General features: G+C 48.1%; 3 protein-coding genes across 7 annotated transcripts in view; 2 read left to right on the plus strand and 1 right to left on the minus strand.

The window, feature by feature from the left end:
• Positions 1 to 61: 61 nt before the first annotated feature.
• GJA9 (gap junction protein alpha 9) lies at positions 62 to 15,507 on the minus strand. Its single transcript, XM_063418930.1, has 3 exons — positions 15,450 to 15,507; positions 4,945 to 5,059; positions 62 to 3,658 (listed from the first exon to the last, which is right to left on the minus strand). The coding sequence occupies exon 3, from the start codon at positions 3,635 to 3,637 to the stop codon at positions 2,108 to 2,110; it is 1,530 nt and encodes a 509-aa protein (XP_063275000.1). The 5' UTR covers positions 3,638 to 3,658; positions 4,945 to 5,059; positions 15,450 to 15,507; the 3' UTR covers positions 62 to 2,107.
• Positions 7,452 to 13,545, plus strand: LOC134561672 (NF-kappa-B inhibitor delta-like). 3 transcript variants are annotated; one of them, XM_063418865.1, is made up of 12 exons: positions 7,452 to 7,928; positions 8,514 to 8,602; positions 8,688 to 8,721; positions 8,920 to 9,041; positions 9,482 to 9,666; positions 10,126 to 10,231; positions 10,865 to 11,011; positions 11,176 to 11,227; positions 11,715 to 11,872; positions 12,233 to 12,346; positions 12,674 to 12,838; positions 13,152 to 13,544. In XM_063418865.1, exons 1-12 carry the CDS (start codon positions 7,913 to 7,915, stop codon positions 13,209 to 13,211), a joined length of 1,248 nt encoding a protein of 415 aa, XP_063274935.1. In that variant the 5' UTR covers positions 7,452 to 7,912; the 3' UTR covers positions 13,212 to 13,544. The 3 variants fall into 3 exon arrangements, with proteins under 3 accessions (XP_063274935.1, XP_063274934.1, XP_063274936.1); XM_063418866.1 differs by lacking the exon at positions 7,452 to 7,928 and adding an exon at positions 10,519 to 10,564 and having other exon boundaries at positions 13,152 to 13,545; XM_063418864.1 differs by lacking the exon at positions 7,452 to 7,928 and having other exon boundaries at positions 8,318 to 8,602; positions 13,152 to 13,545.
• Positions 15,508 to 15,709: 202 nt separating the features above from the next.
• Positions 15,710 to 21,294, plus strand: part of RLF (RLF zinc finger) — a 39,400-nt gene continuing 33,815 nt past the window's right edge. Inside the window, exons 1-2 of one of the 3 annotated variants that reach the window (XM_063418870.1) lie at positions 15,710 to 15,906; positions 20,996 to 21,150. In XM_063418870.1, the coding sequence (XP_063274940.1) occupies positions 15,754 to 15,906; positions 20,996 to 21,150 (308 nt within the window). In that variant the 5' untranslated portion in view covers positions 15,710 to 15,753. Of the gene's footprint in view, positions 15,907 to 20,211; positions 20,424 to 20,995; positions 21,151 to 21,294 lie in introns of those variants that run through there. The other 2 variants (XM_063418871.1, XM_063418872.1) reach the window with 2 other exon arrangements.

Raw genomic sequence — 21,294 nt, forward strand, 5'->3', positions numbered from 1 at the left:
AAATTATTTCTTATAGAAATTTAATTAAAAAAAAAAAAACCAAATTGTCTTGGAAGTAATGTCAGGGATTTTTCACAATTTTTCTCCATGCTCTTCTGCAATGTTTATATTTTTCAGTAGTTACTCTTAATTTGGCAAGGTGCTCTGATGAAACAGTGTCTAACTCATGTCCAGACATAAAAAAAGTTAATAAAGTTCTTGCAGCAGCAGCAGAAAAATGCTTTTTTAACTTGTCTTGACCAACAAAATACAAATGTCATATCCCATAGATGAACATCTAAATGCTAACTTTCTATTATTTAGAGAGCAGGAACAGAGTGCATTAAATACGATTTATTACGGAGGGATTAAATAGAAAAGAAGCATTAGCAGTTATTGCCCATAGAATCTTACGCATCAAGAAATGCAAGAATCAAAGCCACAGCAGCAGCATTAACTGGCCTAAGTCATGCTATACATTTATGTACATTTCAGTATGTTACACAATCTGAAATTTGACAGTGTAAACACAATTCTGTAGGGCTGTGTTTATGTATACACACAGAACAATACTAGAAGTGACAAGGATACTTGCTGGAGACAAATCTACAGCGAATAGTTTTAATAGTTCTAGTGTGTATTTCTTACGTGGACGGGACCAAATTAACGTTGCTTAGGTTTTCTGGCTCTTTTTTGCTGGTGTTGTACAGTTTTCAGTCAATCTGAAATGTGGCTGTCTGGTAAGCACAGTGACAATGCACTTTAAGAATTTAATTGTGCTGTAACATCATGCTGTATCTCACAAATTATTTTTTCAATACACATACAGTAAGTCAAATCTGCTGTTTCACAATTCTGTGTGTAAAAAATACACACAAAAATACTGATGCATTCCAGCTGTGACCAGCTCAGTGTTTCAGTGCTGTGCAGCTCAAATAAATGTATTTCATACACAGAAAACTTGATTACAAATGTACCGTAGTATTTTGTTTGTCTTTGCCTCCTGTATTATTTCAAGATGTTTCATGCAACTTCCTTTACACCACACGGACCTGAACAGCAAGTGGATGAATGTCCTAATGTTTTGTTATCCTCATAAAAAGCATAAACACAAATGCTCCTCCTAAACAGGTAGAAGCTTTGTTTGATTTAAAAGTTTATCCGAATTCAGGAGAGAGACAAGACAGAAAAGGAGTAATTTTACCATTTGATAAACCTTTTATGTCTTTTGACATTGTAACTAAAATCAGGAAGGTACTACCATATTTGATTTTTTTTGTTGTTCCCTGTTTTTGGTTTTGGTTTTTTTTCTGTTTTCCATAGTAAGACTACTGGTTTGTGAAATTCAAAATGTCTGATTAGTACATTTCAGTAACTTGTTTTCTGATTGTGCTATCTTAATAGTGTTATGAAAAATGTCAAAAGTAATGCTCACAACATATCTGTAATTAATCTGTTTTTAAAATGTAGTGGTGCATTGAATTCTGATAATACACTATAAGAAATTCACGTTGATTTTTCTGCTGAGGAGGTCAGTAGTGGTACACTGAAAAGGAAGTATGCCCTGGAGTCAAAGAATTAGTGATCTGTTCTGTAAATGTTTTTTCTCTTTGTATTTACCACAGTTTGAACAATGGAATGTGTTTGACATTCTGCTTTTGGTCAGCTATCAAATGTCTGTTTGAATTCTCAGACTGAATAAGCAGAAACACATTTACCAATAAGTTCTTCTGAGAGCACCAATACCATCTTTAGCCTAATTTGATTTACTGGTCTTTGTAAAAAATATTGTTAGATTGTAAATTTTGTCCTCTACTTTTATTCATCTTAAATTGTATTACCTGTAATTTTATGCCTGACTTTTTCCTAATATGTGGATTGAGAGGATGTATGTTTTCTTTTTTAGCTGGAGTTATACACTGAGGTCTGTGCCACATTTTCATTACAAAGGAAGTAAAGAGACTGTTTAAAATTACTGAGCTGCTATTCAAAGGTTACACAACTTTTCTATCTATGTAAACAGCTGGTCAAGTTGAATTATTTAGCTACACTTGCACACAGGTCTAGGTTATGTCCGTGTTGAGGAGTTATCCCAGCATGGTTAGTGCAGTTGACGGGTTACCCCACGCTATATCTGCAGGTCAGTGGGGGCACGCCTGCTGCTGGCATTGCTTGACAGGGACTGTTGCCTGGACAGAGAGAAAGGCTTTGGACTACTCCAGTTCCTGCTTTGTGTAGATTCTGAGCTCACCACCCCCACCGAGTCAGAAGTGTCTGCTCGGCTGGAATTTTTTACATCAGCGTTGTGAGGAATTTGGGCCTTGTTGACACTGAAACTGCTTTGCCTTCTGTCACTGTTCTTTGGAAGAGGATTCATTGGTGCTCCTGTGTTCTCAACCATTGCCTGTCGTCTAAAACTGGTACTAGGAAAAGTTGTATCAGGTTGCAATGGAGTTTGAGATGGCATCTCAGCAAAGCTTCTCAAGTACACGTTTGAAGCTGTGTCTGCATTCTGAGTAACAAGAAAATGTTTCTTTTCAACCTCTTCTTGTGCATCACGTGTCTCAGTCCAAAGCTCGCCAAGAAAGCCTTCGTTATTATTTGTGCTAGCATTTTGAGTCTGATTGTCTAAAGCATTTGTAGCTGGCCTCTTCTTTGGAGATTTGTTTTCCTGATTGCAGTGGGTGTAATTGCTGCTGCTTTCTGTACGGTTATTTTGCACAGACTGAAACATAGAAGGAGAATTTAAAACTGGGTAGAGCATAGTGTCAGTTTGCTTTTCCATCAAAAATGTATAATTGCTAAGAGCACAAGGAAGTGTTTTCTGAGGGGTGCTGGGTATTCCCAAAGAAGAGTGTGGTATCACAGAGTATTTCTTAGATTTGTTTATGTAGAAATTGTCAGAGTCATTCTTGTTTTTATTCTGCTCACAGAGCCCCATTTTAATTTTTCGGAATCCCAAGTGGATAATTTCTAGAATATTTAAAAGCAACGATACAGTCGCTATTGATTGCATGAAAAGTATAAACACTGTCTTTTCTGTTGGTCTAGATACAAAGCAGTCAACTGTGTTTGGACATGGGTCTCTCTGACATTTATAAAGGGGATCTAAGTGAAAGCCATAAAGAAGATACTGCCCAATCATAAAGCCAACTTCCACTGCAGATCTCGTGAAAATATGAATCACATAAGTGCAGAGCAGAGAGCCTCTCAGGGGAGCTTTGTTCAGCTTCCTCTGATCCAGTTGCCGGAGTTCTCTCTCCAGTCTTTTACGATCTTCAGTCATTTCTAATTCAGTGCTTTCAAGTTCCACCCTTACCTGAGCTTTCTTCTTTTGCCTCTCTTTTTCCAAGGCTCGTAGTCTGTATAAGGCATGACCCATATACACCAAGGAAGGGGAAGACACAAACAGAACTTGCAAGACCCAGTATCTTATGAGAGAGATGGGGAAGGCCTCATCATAGCACACATTTCTGCAACCAGGCTGCTCAGTATTGCATATAAATTCGGACTGTTCATCATTCCAAACATTCTCGGTTGCCACTCCAAGGACAAGCATTCGAAATATGAAGAGGATCGTGAGCCAAATCTTTCCAATAATAGTGGAATGAATGTGGACCTCCTCTAAAATGCCTCCAAGGAAATTCCAGTCTCCCATGGTTATTCTGCCATATTAACACTAAAATGTATGAGAGAAAAAAGGACCAAACATTGTAAAAGTTGCATTCCTTCCTTAATGCATCATGAAAAAAACAACACTGGGAAAACTATCATAACTCACATTGTAACCATGGGAACATGACCAACTGCTAATTGATAATTAGGTATTTTCTCTCATCCACGAGATGGAGAACTGCATCTCCTCCCTGTGTCTACTTTATTATTAACATCCTGATAAGAACATCACTACGAGATATTAATTAATCACCCTCAGTCTGCATCAGATCCGTGCAAACCAGAGTTCCTGACTTGCAGCAGGATTCTAAGAGCATTATGTGATCCATCTGAACATCATCCAACAACAACGTGAGAGCAGTACTTTTATCTTTAGGACAATTATCAAGGTACAGGAATATTTCCTTGTCCTCTTTTTGCATGTTCCAAGCCCCGTGTCACAGCTATAATTATGGCAATCCAATTACTGTTTCACAGAGAAAATTGGTTATATAAAGGAGCTCAAGAGGGAATAAATCCTTTCACAAACATGTCATTATTTATTTAAAAGGCATATTTAAGCATATAATTTTGTGCAGACATTTGTTTTTTATTTATGGATGTGAACAATAACTAAATAGAACTGCTGTAATTGGTTAGCTTCCTCTGATCAATGATACCTGCATTTGTAAAAGTGAATAGAGTGCTGAAGTGTAAAGCATTACTATCTTTGGCCAAAACTGTATGAAAAAATAAATTACACCAAAATTCTTTATCAGCCTTTTCCTAAATGACTGTCATCTGAATACAGATAAACTGGTAATAGATGTGTGTAATTGTACATCTCACCTTCCTTTCATATGTTTGTTTCTCCATTAGCAGGATACTACATTGTGGACAAAATTTTAAATTCCTTTTCAATATTTACGTTATTGTATACATAAAAAGTTGTAACAGAATTTTTCTTATGTGTGGAGAGAAGCAAAACACTTGTAGATTTACCTTTTCATTATATGTAAGGCACAATTCAGTAGAATAGTATCTAATTTTGGTATTTTTTAGGATAACGGTGCTTTAGCATAGCATTTTCTCTTCAAATGGGATTAATTTTCACCCTGTAGAACAGGAGTGCTAACAAGTCAACAGAAGCTGGAATCTTATGGTTGTAATATTGATGTCTCTAGAGGAATCTTTATGTTAAGCCTTCTAAACATGAAAATACTTTTGCATATCAGTATACAAATAGGCAAGTTAGACATTTCTTAAAGAGAAAGAAAGTAAATATAAATGGTAAAATAAAAATAAACATACCTTTCTTTACAAACACGTGTAAAACTAAACATCTGCGACGTCCAATAAAAAATTACAACCCCTGCCATCTTCCATCCAGGTGAGTCAATGGACACATTATGTGCAGTTTATTTTGCTACAGGAGCAAGTGATAGAATGTGAGCTTTGCAAATGGAATTTATATTTGCTGGGGCTGAAGGGAGGAGAAAATCGATCTATTGTTCAATCTACTACTGCTCCAAGCATAATTTAACTGTGAACAGTAGAAGATTATCATTTTAAAAAGCTAGAAATAAAAAATCTGCAGCTTTAATTTAAATGTCCTATAAAGGATAAATAAACTTCCTCTGCTGAGAACTGTAAAATGCTAATCATTATCTTTTAATTTTGGTGCTGAAGATCAGTCAATAGGTCATGTCCCATTTCACACTTGACAGCTTGCCTGAAAGTACTCAATCATTCTGGCAAGCCAGCAGTCCCCAGCCAGCCGTTCCTATGAAGTACTTAATGCAGGATTTGAAACGTGTCTTCTATTGAGCACTTAAAGTAGGGCTCTAAATATGTTTCTGTTATTGATAAAAAACCCTCTAAGTCTGCTGAAGTGGTCCACAGACAGCTCCCCACCAGCTCGTGCAGAGATGCAGAAGCTTTGTCTGAGAACCTGAAGTGTTTGGTGAGACTGAACTACACTGGCTGGTGGTTTACTTGCTCTGTAAAACCTAAATATTAAACAAACATGTAACGATCCACACAGTGTTCCAGCATGCGTTATCTCATTTAAAATGGTACTAGAGTTAAATGACAACTTGACAAGCCATGAGGGAAAACAAATTCAAGTGCCAACAATAATTTTATAGTGCTGACACTGTTTTTTACCTTAGTTCAGAGCTTGCAACTCTGACTATTTACACAAACTGTTCATAACAACGTTCAGAATTTAGTAATTCAGTGATGTATGGAGAGACTATTCATTTTTCTGCCAGGTCTAGAAGCTACCTCACTGGCTTTTTATTCACTGCAAAACATTCTCTAAATTTTTATGACTGTATTGATTTTTCTTAGCTTAGGGTCAAACATCACAGTAATCCTCCAATCATGGAAATATTCTCTGAAGATCAAGGCCTATTCATTTCTGTACATCAATAATGTGTGCTTTATGTGTACAATTGATTTTTATTTTCTACTCTTATCTGTCTGACCCACAATGGGCAGCTACAGAAGTAGAGGCACAAACATCAGCAATGTGCCCTACTTGTTTTTGGGTTAACCTGAACTCACTCCCATAGTTTTCTATCAGCAGTGAAGGAGGACCACAAGTGATAAACTGTAACAACGAGAAATTTGGACAACTGTACTACTCAATGTTGTCTTTAGGATCACCAAATTCTGCAGTACTGTGTTTGAAGGCAGACCAGAGATCATCATACAAAGACTGAAGCACATATTCTTCACATTAATGTATTTTCTGTGCTGCCTTATAGATTCACTTCTGTTTGCTAAGGTACACATGCAAATCAGTAGGTGCACATTTGTGTTTTCACTTTCACAAGCAAAATTTCTGAAGATGCCCTGGCCTGTATCAGAAAGTTTAAGGGCTTTTTTTACAGTTTCTGTCTTTATCTCAGTTCACTGTTGCTACTTTTTAGTTAATTTCTCTCTTAGTTCCTTAGCTTTAAAAATTTATATTTTCTGTATACTTTTACCTAGCTTACTGTCTATTTTCCTCTCTTATTCCTTGGCTTTAAAATTTTATTTATACATATACACTGGTACTGTAGCTTTCTGTGCCAGTTTTTAGTTCTCTCCTGACCTTGCTCCTTTTCACATTTTCAAGTTTCTTTCCATGTCTACTTTATTAGGCTTCTTCTCTCTATTTTTTTTTTTCTTCTTTCCTGCCTGTTCTGTCCATCTCAGGGCTCAGGGCCAGTGTCTGTGGCTGGGGCCAGGGAAGGGAGGTGGGCTTCACCTGTGAGCTGCAGCATTGAGGCGTGAAAGTGGCTGAGCCAAGGATTCAGATATGCTGCAAAAGGTGCAGCCCCTGAGGCTGGGGTGTATGAAGCACAGCCCCTGTCAGGTGCTTTGCTGTTCCCTCAGCTGCTGGCTGCTCCTCGGCTGTTCCAGCTCTTTGGGCAGGTATGTCCTGGCATTTAGAGAAGTGGAGCCGCCTGTCTGAGTAAGGCTTCGGGAGTGGTTGAGGTTCAGCAGCTATTGCAGTAGAAAGTACACTTGTGACACCTCCCCAGCCAGGGTTCTGGAGGGAACTCCCCTGCTGCGTGTCATCCCCCCAAAATAGAACCACCAGCCTGGGTGGCCTCAGGGGTCTCCGTGATCTCAGTGGGTCTCATGGTGTCCTGGAGTTGGGGGTCCCATGTGTCCCACCCAAATGGGCCCCCTCAAGTGGGTGAGGAATGTCCCTCAAATGGGGCACAGATCCCCCAAAGGGGTAAGACACAACCCACCCCCCAAGCGGGGGGTATGGAGGGGAGCAGTGACACCCTGCGAATTGTGGGGGGGACAGCTGGGTGTATGACCCCTCCCCCAGTAAAGACACCAGCCCTGGGGTCTCCACAGTCTTCATGGGCTTCGTGATCTTCTGGGGTTGGGGAGACAGAGCCCCCACCTAGAATAGGGAACAGAGCCCCCAAATGGGGCAAAGACCCACACAAAATGGTGGGGGGTGGGAGGGACTCTGGATTGTCGCCCCACATCGGTGCTGGTGATGTCACAAGGGAACAACCCCGGACCCGGGACCCTTCCCGACACCCCCACAGAGGACCCCGCCCTGGGGTGACCCCGCCACCTTCACGCATCCTTTGGGTCCCATGGGCCCCTCCGAAGCTCCGCCCCCCGCCCTCTTGTCACCCGTCGCTACAGTGACAGCGTTGGCGTTTTGGTGGCGTTTCCCTCCGGGGCGGGGCTTCCTCGCCCAAGTCCCCCCAAAACGGTCCCCGCGGCCGCCCCGGCCCCATTTGTCCCCGGCTCCCGCGGGATGCGGCCCCAGAGAGGTACGGGGGACGGGGAAGAGGGGGGTGTTGCGGGCCCTTTAAGACCCGCATTTAGGGGATGCTAGTCTTTTAAGAGCTCTGGGACAGGGTGCTGGCCCTTTAAAACACCTGGGAGGGAGGGCTGGTCCTTTACGATTCCCTTTTAGGGGACACTGGCCCTTTAAGAGCTGCTTTTAGGAGACAGTGGCCCTTTAAGAGAGCCAAGAAGGGTCCGCTGACCCTTTAGGAGACCTGGGGGCGAGGAGGGGGTACCCTGGCCTTCAAGGAGCGGGGGAATTCCCGGGGCCTCCCCGCTGGATTCTCCCCGCGGGGGAGGAGGGGGTTCCCCGGGGAGGAGGGCGGTGCCAGCGGGGGCGGGGGTGACGTAGTGGGAATCCCAGTGACGTCACCACAGGGGGATTACTGCCTCTCTGGGGGTTTGGGGGTCCCGGTGGGCCCGGTTATGACACGGCGGTTTGAGGGGTCTCAGGAGCTCCGGGGGACCCCCGGGGGTCTGGATGAGACACGGGGATCTGGGGGAGGCCTGGGCGTTTGGCGGGGTTCTCCGGCATCCCTGTGAGCCCCCAACACCTTGCACACCCCCAGGTCCCCCCCGCGCCGCTCCGCCCCAGACGGTGAAGCAGCTGCTGAAGGAGCTACGGCAGCAGAAAAGCAGGGAAGGGGCGAGATCCCCGGTGGGTGACCCCCGATCCCCGTGACACCTCCCGGGACACCCCCACTCTCCTCGCTGACACCCTCGCTCTCCCCTCTGCCCCCCAGGTTTTGGCTGTGCCCTCCCCGCGCCCCTCGGATTGTGAGTGATCTCCGATCCCCCAATTCCTCCCAGATCCCCCCCAACCTGTGCCCCGTAAATCCTCTCCATGGCCCCCCAATACCTACGTTCCCCCAATCCTCCCTGTGTCCCTCAATCCCCCTCCATGTCCCTCCCCCCAAACCTCCCCACTCCCCCCCAAGTCCTCCCCCTGTCCCCCATCACCAGGTGTTCCCTCAGGTGCCCCCTGGCCCGGCGCCCCCGCGGTGTCGCCCAGCCTCTGCGCGGTCCCTCCTGTGTCGCCCCATGGCAGCCCGAGGGGGGCTCATGGGGGAAGGGCCTCAGCTCCGAGGGGGCTCCAGGTGAGGGTTTGGAGGGGACAGTGGAGGAGGGGGAGAAATGGGGCGTAAAACTGGGAGGTTAAAGGGGGGGCAGTGTGGTAAATGGGGGTCAATGGGGGAAAGGGCAGTGGGAGGAGAATGGGGGGCAAAGGGAGGGAATAGGGGAAATGGGGGGGAGAAGGGGGGGCAAACAACTGTGAGGGGAGTGGTGAGGCAATGCGGAGTTAAATGGGGGCAATGGGATGGTTAAGGGAGGGAATGAAGGAAGCAATTGGGGGCAGTGGAGAGGCAATGAGAGCAGCAATGGGGGGAGATGATGTAGATGGGGCAATGGGGTGGCAGCTGGGGGGGCAAGGGGAGGAAAATGGGGGGTCGTTGGGGCAGGATTTGGGGGGCACCTGGAGCTGTGGGGGGGTAACTGGGACCAAGCCCCCCCCCACCTTTACTGCTGTCCCCCCAAGGCTGCTGCCATCCCTGGCCCTGCCTGGCCCCATCCCCCAGTGCCGTGGGGAGAATTTGGGCCCCCCCTGCTGGGAAGGGAGACCCCAGACCCGTATCCTGAACCCCACGAACTGGCAGCTGCCCGCGCTGCACTGGGGGGCCGTGACCCCCGGGAGCTGCTGTGGCAGGACGAGGAAGGGGACACGTGAGCAGGGGGGGCACGGGAGGGCACTGGGGGGTACAGGGGTCATAAGGGGGTTCAGGGGTCAAGGGATCCATGAGGGGTCAATGGGCTAAATTAGAGCAAATGGGGGGCAATTTAGGGGGTCAGTGGTGTGAAGGACAGTCAGTGGGGCCCATAGGGGTGCAGTGGGAGGGAAATGGGGTGGGTGGAGGTCAATGCAGTGTTCAGTGGGGGGCAATGGGGTGAAGTGGGGTCAGTGCGGGCGAGATCAGTGTGGGGTAAACAGGAGAGTAAATGTGGGAGGCACTGGGGGAGTCAGTGTGGCAAGAACAGCGCTGGAAAGCCCCCAGAGCAGTTGTGAGGCACTGGGAGGGGACATGGGGTGACAAGTCTTTTTGGGGGGGGTCTATGGTCTGGGTGGAATGTGGGGGGCAGGTAGAGGGGCACGGGAGTCCCCACTAACCCCCCCTGCACCCCCAGGCTGCTGCACGTGCTCTGTGCCGGGCGGCTGCGGGCGCTCGCCCGGGCTGCAGCCGAGGCCCTGCGGGACCTGGGGGGACTCGAGGTGCGGGAGCACCTGGGCAAGGTGAGGAGGGGGACACACCTGGGGGGCCTGGGGGGCGTCTGGAGGAGATCAAGGTGCAGGAGCACCTAGGCAACTTTGGGCGGGGATATGGGGGGTGAAACTAGAAGTGCAAGAACACCCAGGAAAGTTGAGGGCATTGGACATAAAGAAGGGGTTATAGGGGTAATAAGTGGGTCTTATTGGGGCAATAAGGGGGTGGTGGGGGTAAAAAGACAATAATGGATCGGGGGTTATGGGGGGAATTAATAATGGGGTGGGGTAGTTAATTCTGGGATAATTCATCACAGGTTCTGTTGCAGCCTAATAACAGGAGGAGTGATGGAGGATAAAAGGGTAATTAATACTGGGGGGTAATAATGGGTGATTAGTGATGGTGTAATTAGAGGCCAATAAAGGGCTAATGAAGGGGCAACTAATAACAGATAATTAATGAGGGGATGATAAGGGAACAGTGAGGGGGGGCAGAGCAGTAACAGAATACCAGGGTGATAAACTTGAGGGTTTGGGGGTGCTTGGTGCCCCCCAACCACCCCACCTTCCTTTCTTCCCTGCAAGACCCCCTTTACCCCCTAGACATCTAACTCCCCCCAGGAGTCCCTCAAGCCTCCCTGACCCCCCATTTTATCCCCCCAGACTCCACTGCTGGTGGCAGCAGCAGCTGCAGCCCCAGAGATTGTACGGGACCTGCTTGTCCTGGGGGCCAATCCTGATGCTGCTGACCACAGGGGTCGCACTGCCCTGCATCTGGCTGCGGCCTATGGGCACCCTCAAATCCTCCAGGTGAGACCCCAACCCCCATGAGGACTGGGGACCACTAAACCCTCCCAAAGGGGATCCCAAAATGGGTCCAGAAGGGACACGGTTGTCCTGGGAGACCAGGGAACTGGCCTGGGGGGGTCCCTGGTATCCACGGGGACCCCAAATCTTTCCTGTCACCTTCCCAGGCCATGATCTCCTCAGGGGTTCCTGTCAACGTGGAGGCCAGAAATTTTGAAGGTCAGCAAATTTGGGGGGGGCAAGGGTGGTGGAGGGGCTTGGGGCAGGTCGCTGGTTTTGGGGTGGGGGTGATTCTTGGGGAGTCCTTGTTTGGGTGGGACCAGGGAGAGTTCAGTTGATGGATCCCCAATCGGAAGGGGCGGAGGACTGAGGAGTCCCTGATTTGGGGTGTCTGATAAGTCCCCTGTTTTAGGGTGTCTTGGGAGTGTCCCACTTGGGGGATACTCAAAACAGAAGGGGCTTGAGGATCCCTGGTTTGAAGGGGACCCTGAGGATCCCCATTTTTTGATAGCTCTTGGTGGGATTCCTGGTGGATGCATCCCTGTTTGGGGGGATGGGGGATCTCCAGTTTGGGGGTCCTGGTTGATGGTGGGAGGGTCCCAGGGGTGTGTCTGTACTTTGAGAGGGTCCCTAGGAGGGTTCCCAATTTCATGGGGGCCTTGTTTGGGGGCACGGCCGTTCCTGACCCCTCTTGGTTCCCCCCCAGGTCAGACCCCTCTGCACTGCGCTGTCCTGGCCCACAACGCCTCGCTGCAGGGAGGGCACACCCCCGCGGGGGGCTCTGGAGGGGGGTCCCCCACTCCCCAGGACCGATTCCGCTGTGTGGAGCTGCTACTGCAGATGGGGGCGGACAGCAGCAGCCAGGTACAGACCCCCAGATACCCACGGCTCCCCAGGTGTCCCTCACATCCCCCGGGTTTCCTTCACGGACCTCTGTGGCCCCCAAAGATGACTGTGTCCCTCCCTAAGGTGGGCTGGGCAGACCTGAGTTCCTGGCCATTGGGGTCTGCTGGGTTACCTTGGGAGGGTTGGGGAGGGGTGTGAGACCCCCACAACACCTGTGTGCCCCCCAAAGCCCCCTGTGTCTCCTTTCAGGTCCCCATGGGCTGGACAGACCTGTGCTCTCAGGCACTGGGATCTCTTGGGTTCCCTTTGGGGAGGTTGAGGAGGCTGTAGGGGGATGGCACCTCCTGTGGGCCCCCCTGACCCCTGTCTTGCCCCCAGGACACCAAAAGCAGCCAGACAGCATTGCACCTGGCCGTGCGGGGAGGCAACCTGGCCCTGGCCCACCTACTGCTGCGCCAGCCTGGCATGGCCCCCCGCCTTGTCAACATGAAGGTCTGAGGGACTTGTGGGGCTGGGGGGACTCTGAGGGGCTCTCTGGTTCTCTTTAGGGCTTTGTGGGGCACTTGGGGCTGGGGGACCTCTGTGGACTGATTGGAGGGGGTCTGTGGAGCTCTTTGGGGTCCCTCTAGTGGCTTGCAGGGCGTGAAGGGGCTCTGGGAGATTCAGAGGGATCAGAAGGGCACTGTGGGCTTTGGGGGTGTCTGTGGAGAGTCTGGGGGGGCTGGAGGCATCGGTATCAGGTCTCAGGGGTCTCTGAGGTACCTCTAGGGGGGCTGAAGGGTGATTTGTGGGGATCCTGAGCCCCCTCACGTCCTGCAGGCCCACGGGAACACCCCCCTGCACATGGCAGCAGCACTGCGTGGGACCCCCAGCCAGGAGCCCCTCGTGAGGCTGCTCCTGGCCTGGGGTGCCGACCCCAGCGCCCGCAACCTGGAGCACGACCTGCCCCAGGGCCTGCTGCCCCCTGGGTCCCCCGGAGACCAGGTGAGACCCCCAGATCACCCTCACACCCAGCACCATCCCCAGCACCCCGCTGCACCCTAAAGCTTCCTGCTGATGGGGAGAAACGCCTGGAATTGCTCCTGGAACCCCAAAATCCCACTGTTTTGCCTCAAATCCCTGTTGCTATGCCCAAAAGTTCTGCTGCTTTACCCCCAAATCCTGCTTCTTTACCCTCGCATTTTCACAATCCCCCCAAACCGTGGGGTCCCGTCCCAGGACCTTTGGGTGACATCCCCATATTCTGGGGTAGAACCCCTTGTTTTGGGGACCTCTCTGAACCCTCCCTTCCCCACAGCTCCGCCTCCTCCTGAGGAGCCGCCGGGGGTCCCACCGGCCCCCCCACACCGCCGAGTGACGTCAGAGGGGCGGGGTCTCCCGGCTATCAGATGGGGGGACACCCCCATATTGGGGGACACCCCCATATTGGGGGATTTCCCCCCGCCATGTTAATGTTTCCTGATTTCAATGAAATTGCCCCCAAATTTCTGTGAAATGAGTCTGAACCACATTGGTTTGGTGGGGGGAGGAGCACGGAGGGGGTCCAGCTCCCCCTTCCCCCCTCCATAGAGCCCTCCCCCCCAGCCTCATTAATAGGGGCTGCTAATGAGGGGCGTCTCCTCTATAGTGAGGGAATTGGGGTGGAGCATTCCAAATTGGAAGGGAAACCTAAAAACTGAGGGAATTCTGGAATCAAATAAAAACTTTCTCAAAATCTGTTTTTTCCCAGTGCTCTCAGTCTCTCCTAAGTCCCTCCCAGTGCATCCCAGCGACCCCAGAAAAAGGAAGGGGTTCAGGAACAAAGGGCTTCAAATTGAGAAAGCCTCCTTTTCTCTTATTTTAAGAATTAAGTAATCAAAAAATCCTTCTTTGACACTATTTTAAGGCCTTAAATTAAGGGCATAAATGGCGGAAGTGTGAGGAAAAGAACAGGAAATATCATGGAGAAAGGGTGGGAAATGCAAGGGGAAAGAGGGTGATAACCATAAGCCAGTTGGGGTGACTCTCAGAGGTGCCCCAAAGGCTGAGATTTTCCCCTCTCCAGACCTAGGGGTGCTCTAGAAGAACTGGTAAGAGGAGCATCCCTTAGAACCATCAAACCCCTCACTGGACCCACCAACTCCCCTCACAGACCAAACCATCCTAGCTCCCCCAATCCACCTTCAAGCCTTCCCAACATCGCCCCAAACCATTTCAGCCAGCTACAACTCTCCTTTAGCACTCCTAAACCTCACCCAGCACCTCTGAAAGACCAGTTGATACCACCAAATCAATCCTTCCCAATTCCCTCTAAATGTACTTCAACACCACTGAAATTCCTCCTAGCATCTCCAACACCATACACTAACGCAGTACAGCATCTGAAAAAGGTAAAAAGCGAAAAACTCAAGGCTTATCACCAAAAGGCACCGAGCCAAGGGACGGCGACACCTCTGTCGGGTGCACAGCGCCATCGCGTGGCCGTGCCCCCGCTCCAAAGCTCCACCGGGCGGCGCTGCGGGCACACCCAGCGCCCCTCCGGGGGCTCGGCAGCGTGAGGGCACGGCCCCGAATGGAACCACGGCAAGGGAGGCGGAGACCGGTGACTCCTCTGTGTAAGGGTAGATTAAGGGTTAGTAAGGCTGGGTACTTCAAAAGAGGAGCGGCAAGGCAAGGCCAAGAAAAAAGGAAGTAGGTAGCCCAAGCTGGGGGAGTGGGCTGGCAAAGCAAGGGAGGGCTAGGCAAGAGGGGGATACTCAAGGCAAGGCGAGGTACGGGAGGAAGAAGGGAGGGAGAGGAAGAAGTGAGGGAGAGGAAGGCCAACTAGTCCTGGGAGGGGTAAGCAGGGCAAGGCAAGGCAAGACCAGGAAAGAAGGGGTAGGCAATTCAAGGCAAAGCAAAGGAGGGATCAGAAAGGCAAGGCAAGAGAGGTGTACACAAAGCAAAGCAAGAAGGGGCAGGTAAGGGAAGAGTCCTTGTATTGTTTTGCAGAGCTCTGCCTTGCCTTGTCATGCCTGCCACTTGCTGGCCTTGCCTTTCCTATCCCTCCCTAGCCAGGTCTTTCCTTCTCCTCCCTTCTCTGTGCTTGCCTTGCCCACTCATCCATTTGCTGGCATTGACTGGCATACTGCTGCCTTGCCTAGAACTTCATTGACTTGTCAAGCCCTGCCTGTGCCTTCCTTTCCATGTCTTGCTAAACACTTCCTTGAATTGTCTTGACTTTGCTTACCACTCTCTTGCTTTGCCGTCTCTAGCTGTAGTGGAATGACCCTGGCTGGATGCCAGGCTCTCACCAAAGCCTGTCTGTCACTCCCCTCCATGAATGTAAAGTGGATAGAAAATATATAATTCATGAGCTAAGGACAGAGACGATCCATGGGCCCAGCATCTTATGTCACCAGACACACTGCAAATTCTTGGTATAAGCTATTTACCCTCCTCCCCGTTCCCATGCCTGGGCAACAGCCTCTCCAGGGCTATGCTAGAGACCTGACTTTTCTACTTTCAACAACGTGTTGTTAGACGGAAGAGTAAAATAACGGCAATCTAAGTTAAAAGCTGACTCTGGCCGGAGTCCGTTATCATATTTCAGTCCCTTAGCCCTGCAGTCAGTCACCTTTATCGCAGAGCGGGCTGGAACCCCAAGCCGTGCCGCTGCCCCTCTCCCGGAGCCCTCACGGCCCGGGGGGGCGGGGCTACAGCTCCCGCCGGCCCCGCCCCCTCAGCCCTGGGGGCCGCGCGCACCGCCCCCTGGTCACGTGGGGCGGCTCGCGGGGGCGCGCCCGCTCCCCGCCCCGCCCGGCGGCCCGCGCGGGCACAGCGGCGCGTCACGTGCGCGCGTCACGTGACGCCGTCCCAGGCCGATGAGGTCAGCGCGCGGTCACGTGACCGGTGCCTACGCGCAGTAGGGCCGGGTGCAGATGGCGGACGCGGAGGCCGAGGCGGCGGCGCGGCCGGAGCTGCCGCGGGTGGTGTCGGCGCTCCGCGCTCGCCTCTGGCAGCTGCAGACGGAGCTCCGCGAGCAGGAGGTGTCGGAGGCCTCGTCCCGAGCCTACTGCCGGGGCTTCTGCCAGGTAGGAGCCGCGCGGGGCGGGCCGCGGCGCGGGCTGCAGGCCCGGTGCGGGCAGCGAGGCTGCGGCCGGGGCAGGCACGGCGCTGTGCGCGCTCGCTCTTCCGCGGCTGGCGGCGCGCAGGGCTCGGGCACCGTGCCCGCCTGCCGAGCGGGGCTGTGCACGCCCTGCCGAGGGTGCCCTGTGGGCTCTGCGCCGCCGGCCCGGAGCCGAGGGGACTGCTCGCCTTTGGGCCTTGGCGTCGCTTCGCACCGGGACATCCCCTGGCCCTCGGGTGGGTCTCTGGGGCAGGCGGGCCGCACCGCATTTTCTCTGTGCAGTTTTGGCTCGGTTCCGAGACCTCCCGTTGACTATTTCACTTGTCTCGGGATTAAATCTGCGTATTCCGCCGTGATGGAGATTCGCCGTGGCGTGCGAGGAGTGCTTGCTGGCCTGTAAGGGCCTACAGTGCCCTTAAGTCACTGAACGAGCTGGGGTTTGGATATTGTGTCTCGGATACTCGCTTAGTGCAACCCAGAGGAAGATCACCAATTTCTGAATGGAGGCCCTGAGTTCCAGAAGAAGAACTGGTTTTGGTTAAAGCCACAGTGATGGAGATAACTCATTCTTAAGTAAACTCTTCCAATGGTTAATTAGTTTTTGGTACCCTCACAGCATCATTTACTGTGAGCTCTAAGGTTGGAAAATTGTTGTCACAGTGCTGGGTTGGAGAGTTGTCCCTGTTGAGTCTGAAGAGATTGTGAGTTTTAAAGTAAGAAAAAAATCTGTTACCTAAGCTAGTTTACAACACCTCAGCTGATAAAGTGTTAGTATTTGACTGGTGAATGTCAAAATCAGAGAAAAAAGCTTGCTGGTGTGTCATAAATGATGTATAAGTGGTGTTGCCCTCCACAGTCTTCCATTTTGCATCCACAGGTTGTGTGCTTTGCCATACCATTCTGGGGGAATGTTTAGCTCATCACTTACTGAAACAAGAAAATAAATATATTTACTACATTTCAAAACTCTTTCTTCTCAAACTGCAGGGTGCAGCTGCATTCTGCACTGTTTGTCCCAAGTTCAGTGTATGGTGAAGATCTGTGACCTTGCACTGACATGGAGCCTGCTACAAAGTGTGACTGTCCACGTTTAATTTTTGTTAAAATTGTTACCAGTGGTGTACACTGTGTCAGAACATTGGCACAAGTGTTCAGCTAACACTTAATAAAGTGGTTGTCAAGATGTTCTGTGTGTGTACACATCCAGTTTCCCGGATTAGTTTGGTATAAAGGGAACTTCAGAGATACTTGATCAGTGGAGTGTGGTGAAAGACAATTCTGCTGCCTAAAAAAAGGCAAACAACCAAAAAAACCCCAAAACCAACACACCAAAAAAACCACCAAGCCATGGCCCACAAATAATGTAGCTCTCTAGGTCCTTGTGCTATTATTGCAGTCTGGTTTTAAAATACTGTGATAGCACAGATAAAAATGGAAAAGATTGAGTTTGAGTTGCCATCAGTCTGGGACTTTTTGGATTGTCGTGCCTGTACTCCAGGAGCAGCAGTGGGGGATGTGGAACTGCAGCAGCTTCAGGGAAGGATGAGTTTGTGATGTGATTGTGCAGGCAGACCAGTGTGGGTGGGGTGTAATTTTATGTCTGGATTTCTCCTGACAGAGGATTTTTGTGATAACTTAAATAACTTAAGGCTTGCCTGTAAGTGAAATGTAAAGAGCTCAATTTTGATATTAATTACTTGGAAGGTACTTTGCCATAAAGTGAACCTACAGCAGAGTGTGGCTAGAAAGAAGCTGAATTTATCTGGGCTGAAGTTTGATTTTAGGAAGTAGCTGACATAAGGAGAGCTGAAGTGTTTTGCATTTGCCATCCTGTGAGTAGAGGCAGGGGTCTGGAACGTGCTCTGTTTTGCTGTGGAAATTACCATGGCTGTCAGGCAAACTTTGAACCAAAACAGTGAATTTTGTGTGCTTTGAGCTGTCTGGAAGCTGTTTTAGAACTTGTGCTGCTGTGTGCAGCTTTCCATTAGCTCTTATGGGGAATGGTGCTAGATGTCACAATTTCCTTGAAGATCCCTATTTTCAAGCAGGGAAATAGTACTGTTGTCCAGGATAACAAAACAAAGAAAATGTTGAACCCTAAATAATAGATTGACTCTGCAGCTTTATATTGTAGAGGCACGAATGCTTTGCACATTCACGTATTTTTTGTGGAGAACAGTATGAACAAACAGCCAGAGAGAACGACTAAGGGGAGTGTTTAATTTTAATGCTGGGCTGTCATAAGTTGGAAGAAGAGTTACCAGTGAAGGGGAGGTTGTAGGATGTCAAAGCTGCTCCTCTGCCAGTGCCCAGCAGCTGTTGACTCCCTGAAATTTTTGAAGATGACATCTTGAGTGCAATCAAATACGGTTAAGAAGATGAGGAAGTATTTTTCTTCAAGAGTCTCAAAGCTGTAACAACAGATCAGGAAGCTTTGAGATCTTCATCTTTAAATTGCGTCCGAGCAAAAAAATTGTGCTTTGGAGGAAGTTTAGCTAAGCTGGTGTTGTGTCCTTGCTGAATGTGAAAATGTGTGCAGTTTGAGGGTCTGGCTGCTCTGTGTTGCAGCTTGGGTGGATGTGGCCTCTGCTCTTCCCCCCCCAGCTGCCCATCAGAAGTTACTGGAATTAAAGAGGAGGGTGGGATGAAGTGTAAGTGGGCGTGTGTTAACAAGACTTTAATGCATGAATACTCTCGTCAGGTAATTACACTGTAAGGTAGTAATTGCTTCTAAATTGTTACTCGAAATGCCTTGAACATGTAGATGATCTAATTCTGTCAAGTTAATAGATTTTCCATAATAGCTTTTATCTAGACTGCCAGGAGAAATCTGTGGTGGACAACTCAACAACTATTACTTGTGAAATAGCACAAGGGCTTTGAAGAGCTTCTTTACCACATTTGGCTTATTTGTCAGAATGCTAATACTAATAACATCATCGTGTTCAAAACTACAGATCCTTGAAGTCTAAGCTATTAATAACTCTGTCGCCTTGAATCTGTTTTTTACACTGAAACCATTGTTTACATATTTGACAAGAAGTTTCTCATAAATGGTTACTCAGTGAATTCCTAATGTTAGATTTAAGACTTTGATCCCAGTGCTCAGATTGCACTTGAGCAAGGGTGCAGTGTTTAACAGAAAATTTATTTAATCTTAGAAAGTATTCTGCTGTGCTTTATGGTTTACATAGACCACGTAGTTTATGATCAAAGTGTCTGTCAAAATAATTGAGTACTAAATTTGGCTTTTAAAATAGATTGGTTTTAATGGATATATTTTTAGAAAGGTGCAGGGAGTTGTGTGTTTGATCTGTTTCTGTAGTCACTGTAATGGCAGTGTTACTGCTGGCTTTACTAAACTGCTGATTTATGATAGTCATCAGCTGACTCCCTGGGGATTGCAGCTTGACAGTCTTTGAATGTGATTTAATGCTACGAAGCAATATATGATTTGAGTTGTATTATCAAATCCTTCATTAATCAGTTAAATAAGCTTGAGGACTGCTATTACTCACCATGCACTGCTGCAGCTAATGATCTTTGTGGATGGTTTCTGCAAACTTCCAATTTCCTGCCCCTCACTTATGTCTTTATAACTATTAATACTATGTGAGGTTTTGGGAAAGTTTGTAACTTCCATTCACCCAGAAGTTCTGTTAATTAATTCTTGGAGAACAATCCACAAAACAGCAGATTACTGATTCTTAAATGGTATTTTTTACAGATTTCTTAAGTATAACACATGATTCTGCTAGTCTGCATTGTTTTTAGGCTAGGTCTAGTATAGTATGGTTATATCACTGACATAACATTGGGTACTGGCCACTTATTTTGTGCTGTGCTGGAGGGAGGGTTTTGTCTTAGAAGTTTTTTGCCATTATTATGACTGCATTGGTTTTAGCAAGCTTGTAGTAGGGTTTGTTCCATAGTGTCCTTTCCATTCACCATCTGGTAAGTTCATGTGGGGTTTTTTACAGTTTTAAAATAAGTTTGTTATGTCAGAGTCCCAACTTTAAGTGATTTGAAAACGGATGTGGCCTCCCCATCCTTGTAGGACAATTTGAGTTGTTTTGAATGGTAGGGTGAAGCACTCTGAACTTTTTTTTCCTCATGCAGTCTTGGCTTTAAGGATTCCAAAAAGCACAGCCTCTTTCATTGGTTTGGTTTGCAGCTGGCATTAGTCGAGATTGTTACCTTGTTTAGTCTAGGGCAGTACTGATGGGAGAGGGAGCTGTGAGTGTTCATCGCTGCTCGGGGGTGTGGGAGGGTGTTCAGCAAGGGCTGTGATTTCTGAACCAAGCAGTCAGGAGAGCTCAGTGCCCTGCTTGCTCTCAAATTTGACTTCATAGCCTGTCAGAGCACAGCAAGGCAGTGTAGGTACGTTTTAAAAGGTTGGGACATGCTGCTGTTGTCCATGTGTGGATGTGATTTTTATTAAAACTGGCTGGATTGATGTTGCTGCTTTACTGCTGTGCCCAGGTAATGTGGGATTGTTGTGGTCAAGGAGTAAAATCTGGGGTAATTTTGCATTTGAAAATATCTATGTAATGATGTGTTCTGGGTTTTGTATCCCTTTCTGGTGGCTTCGTGTTTGCTGTGTGGGTAATGTGTGTATCTTTAAAACACTACACCTGTAGTAATGGTTTTAATCTTGAGTTTCTTCCGAGTTTTTATGCATTCTCGCTACTAATAATGATTCCATGGTTACATACATAGTTCTGTCTCCATGGCAGTTGTATAAAAGGATCTAAGTGTAGGACTTCTGCCTGAATTTTCTACTTAATAGCTCACATTTCTACCAATTGCATCTAGCTTTCTCCTCAATAGAAATTCTGATAACTGTATCAAAATAATAAAGTAAATATAAATATGTTTCAATAAAAGGGCGAATTTCTGTTGAGGTGAAAAGTTGCCACTTTAAATTCTCCAGAGTAAAAAATGTCTCACTTCCAGAATTATTGCGCTGTATGTGTTTGATATTTGTGTTTGATATTTGTTTTTAAGCAAAAATGTGTTATAAAAGCTTCTAATGATAACGTATTTTGTTTCAGACACTGCTCCAGTATGCTGGCAGTCGGGGTGCATCAGAACATATTTTGCCTTTTTTGGAAGTGTATCGAATCTCCATCCAAAGCTTTGCTAATGCAAGACCTTACTTGACTACAGAATGTGAAGATGTTCTTTTGGTACTTGGCAGGCTAGTGCTGTAAGTTTTAAGTTGGTATTTTTTTGTTGTTGTTGTTGTTTTAAAAAGAGCTGCACTTTATAAATTAAGGGGGAAGCTGTTGAAATAGTTTATTGCTTAATTTGACAACTATATTTGCAATTTATCTACTAAATGTCTTTAGTA

Source organism: Prinia subflava, chromosome 24 (assembly GCF_021018805.1).
Source record: "Prinia subflava isolate CZ2003 ecotype Zambia chromosome 24, Cam_Psub_1.2, whole genome shotgun sequence".
NCBI classification, from domain to species: domain Eukaryota; kingdom Metazoa; phylum Chordata; class Aves; order Passeriformes; family Cisticolidae; genus Prinia; species Prinia subflava.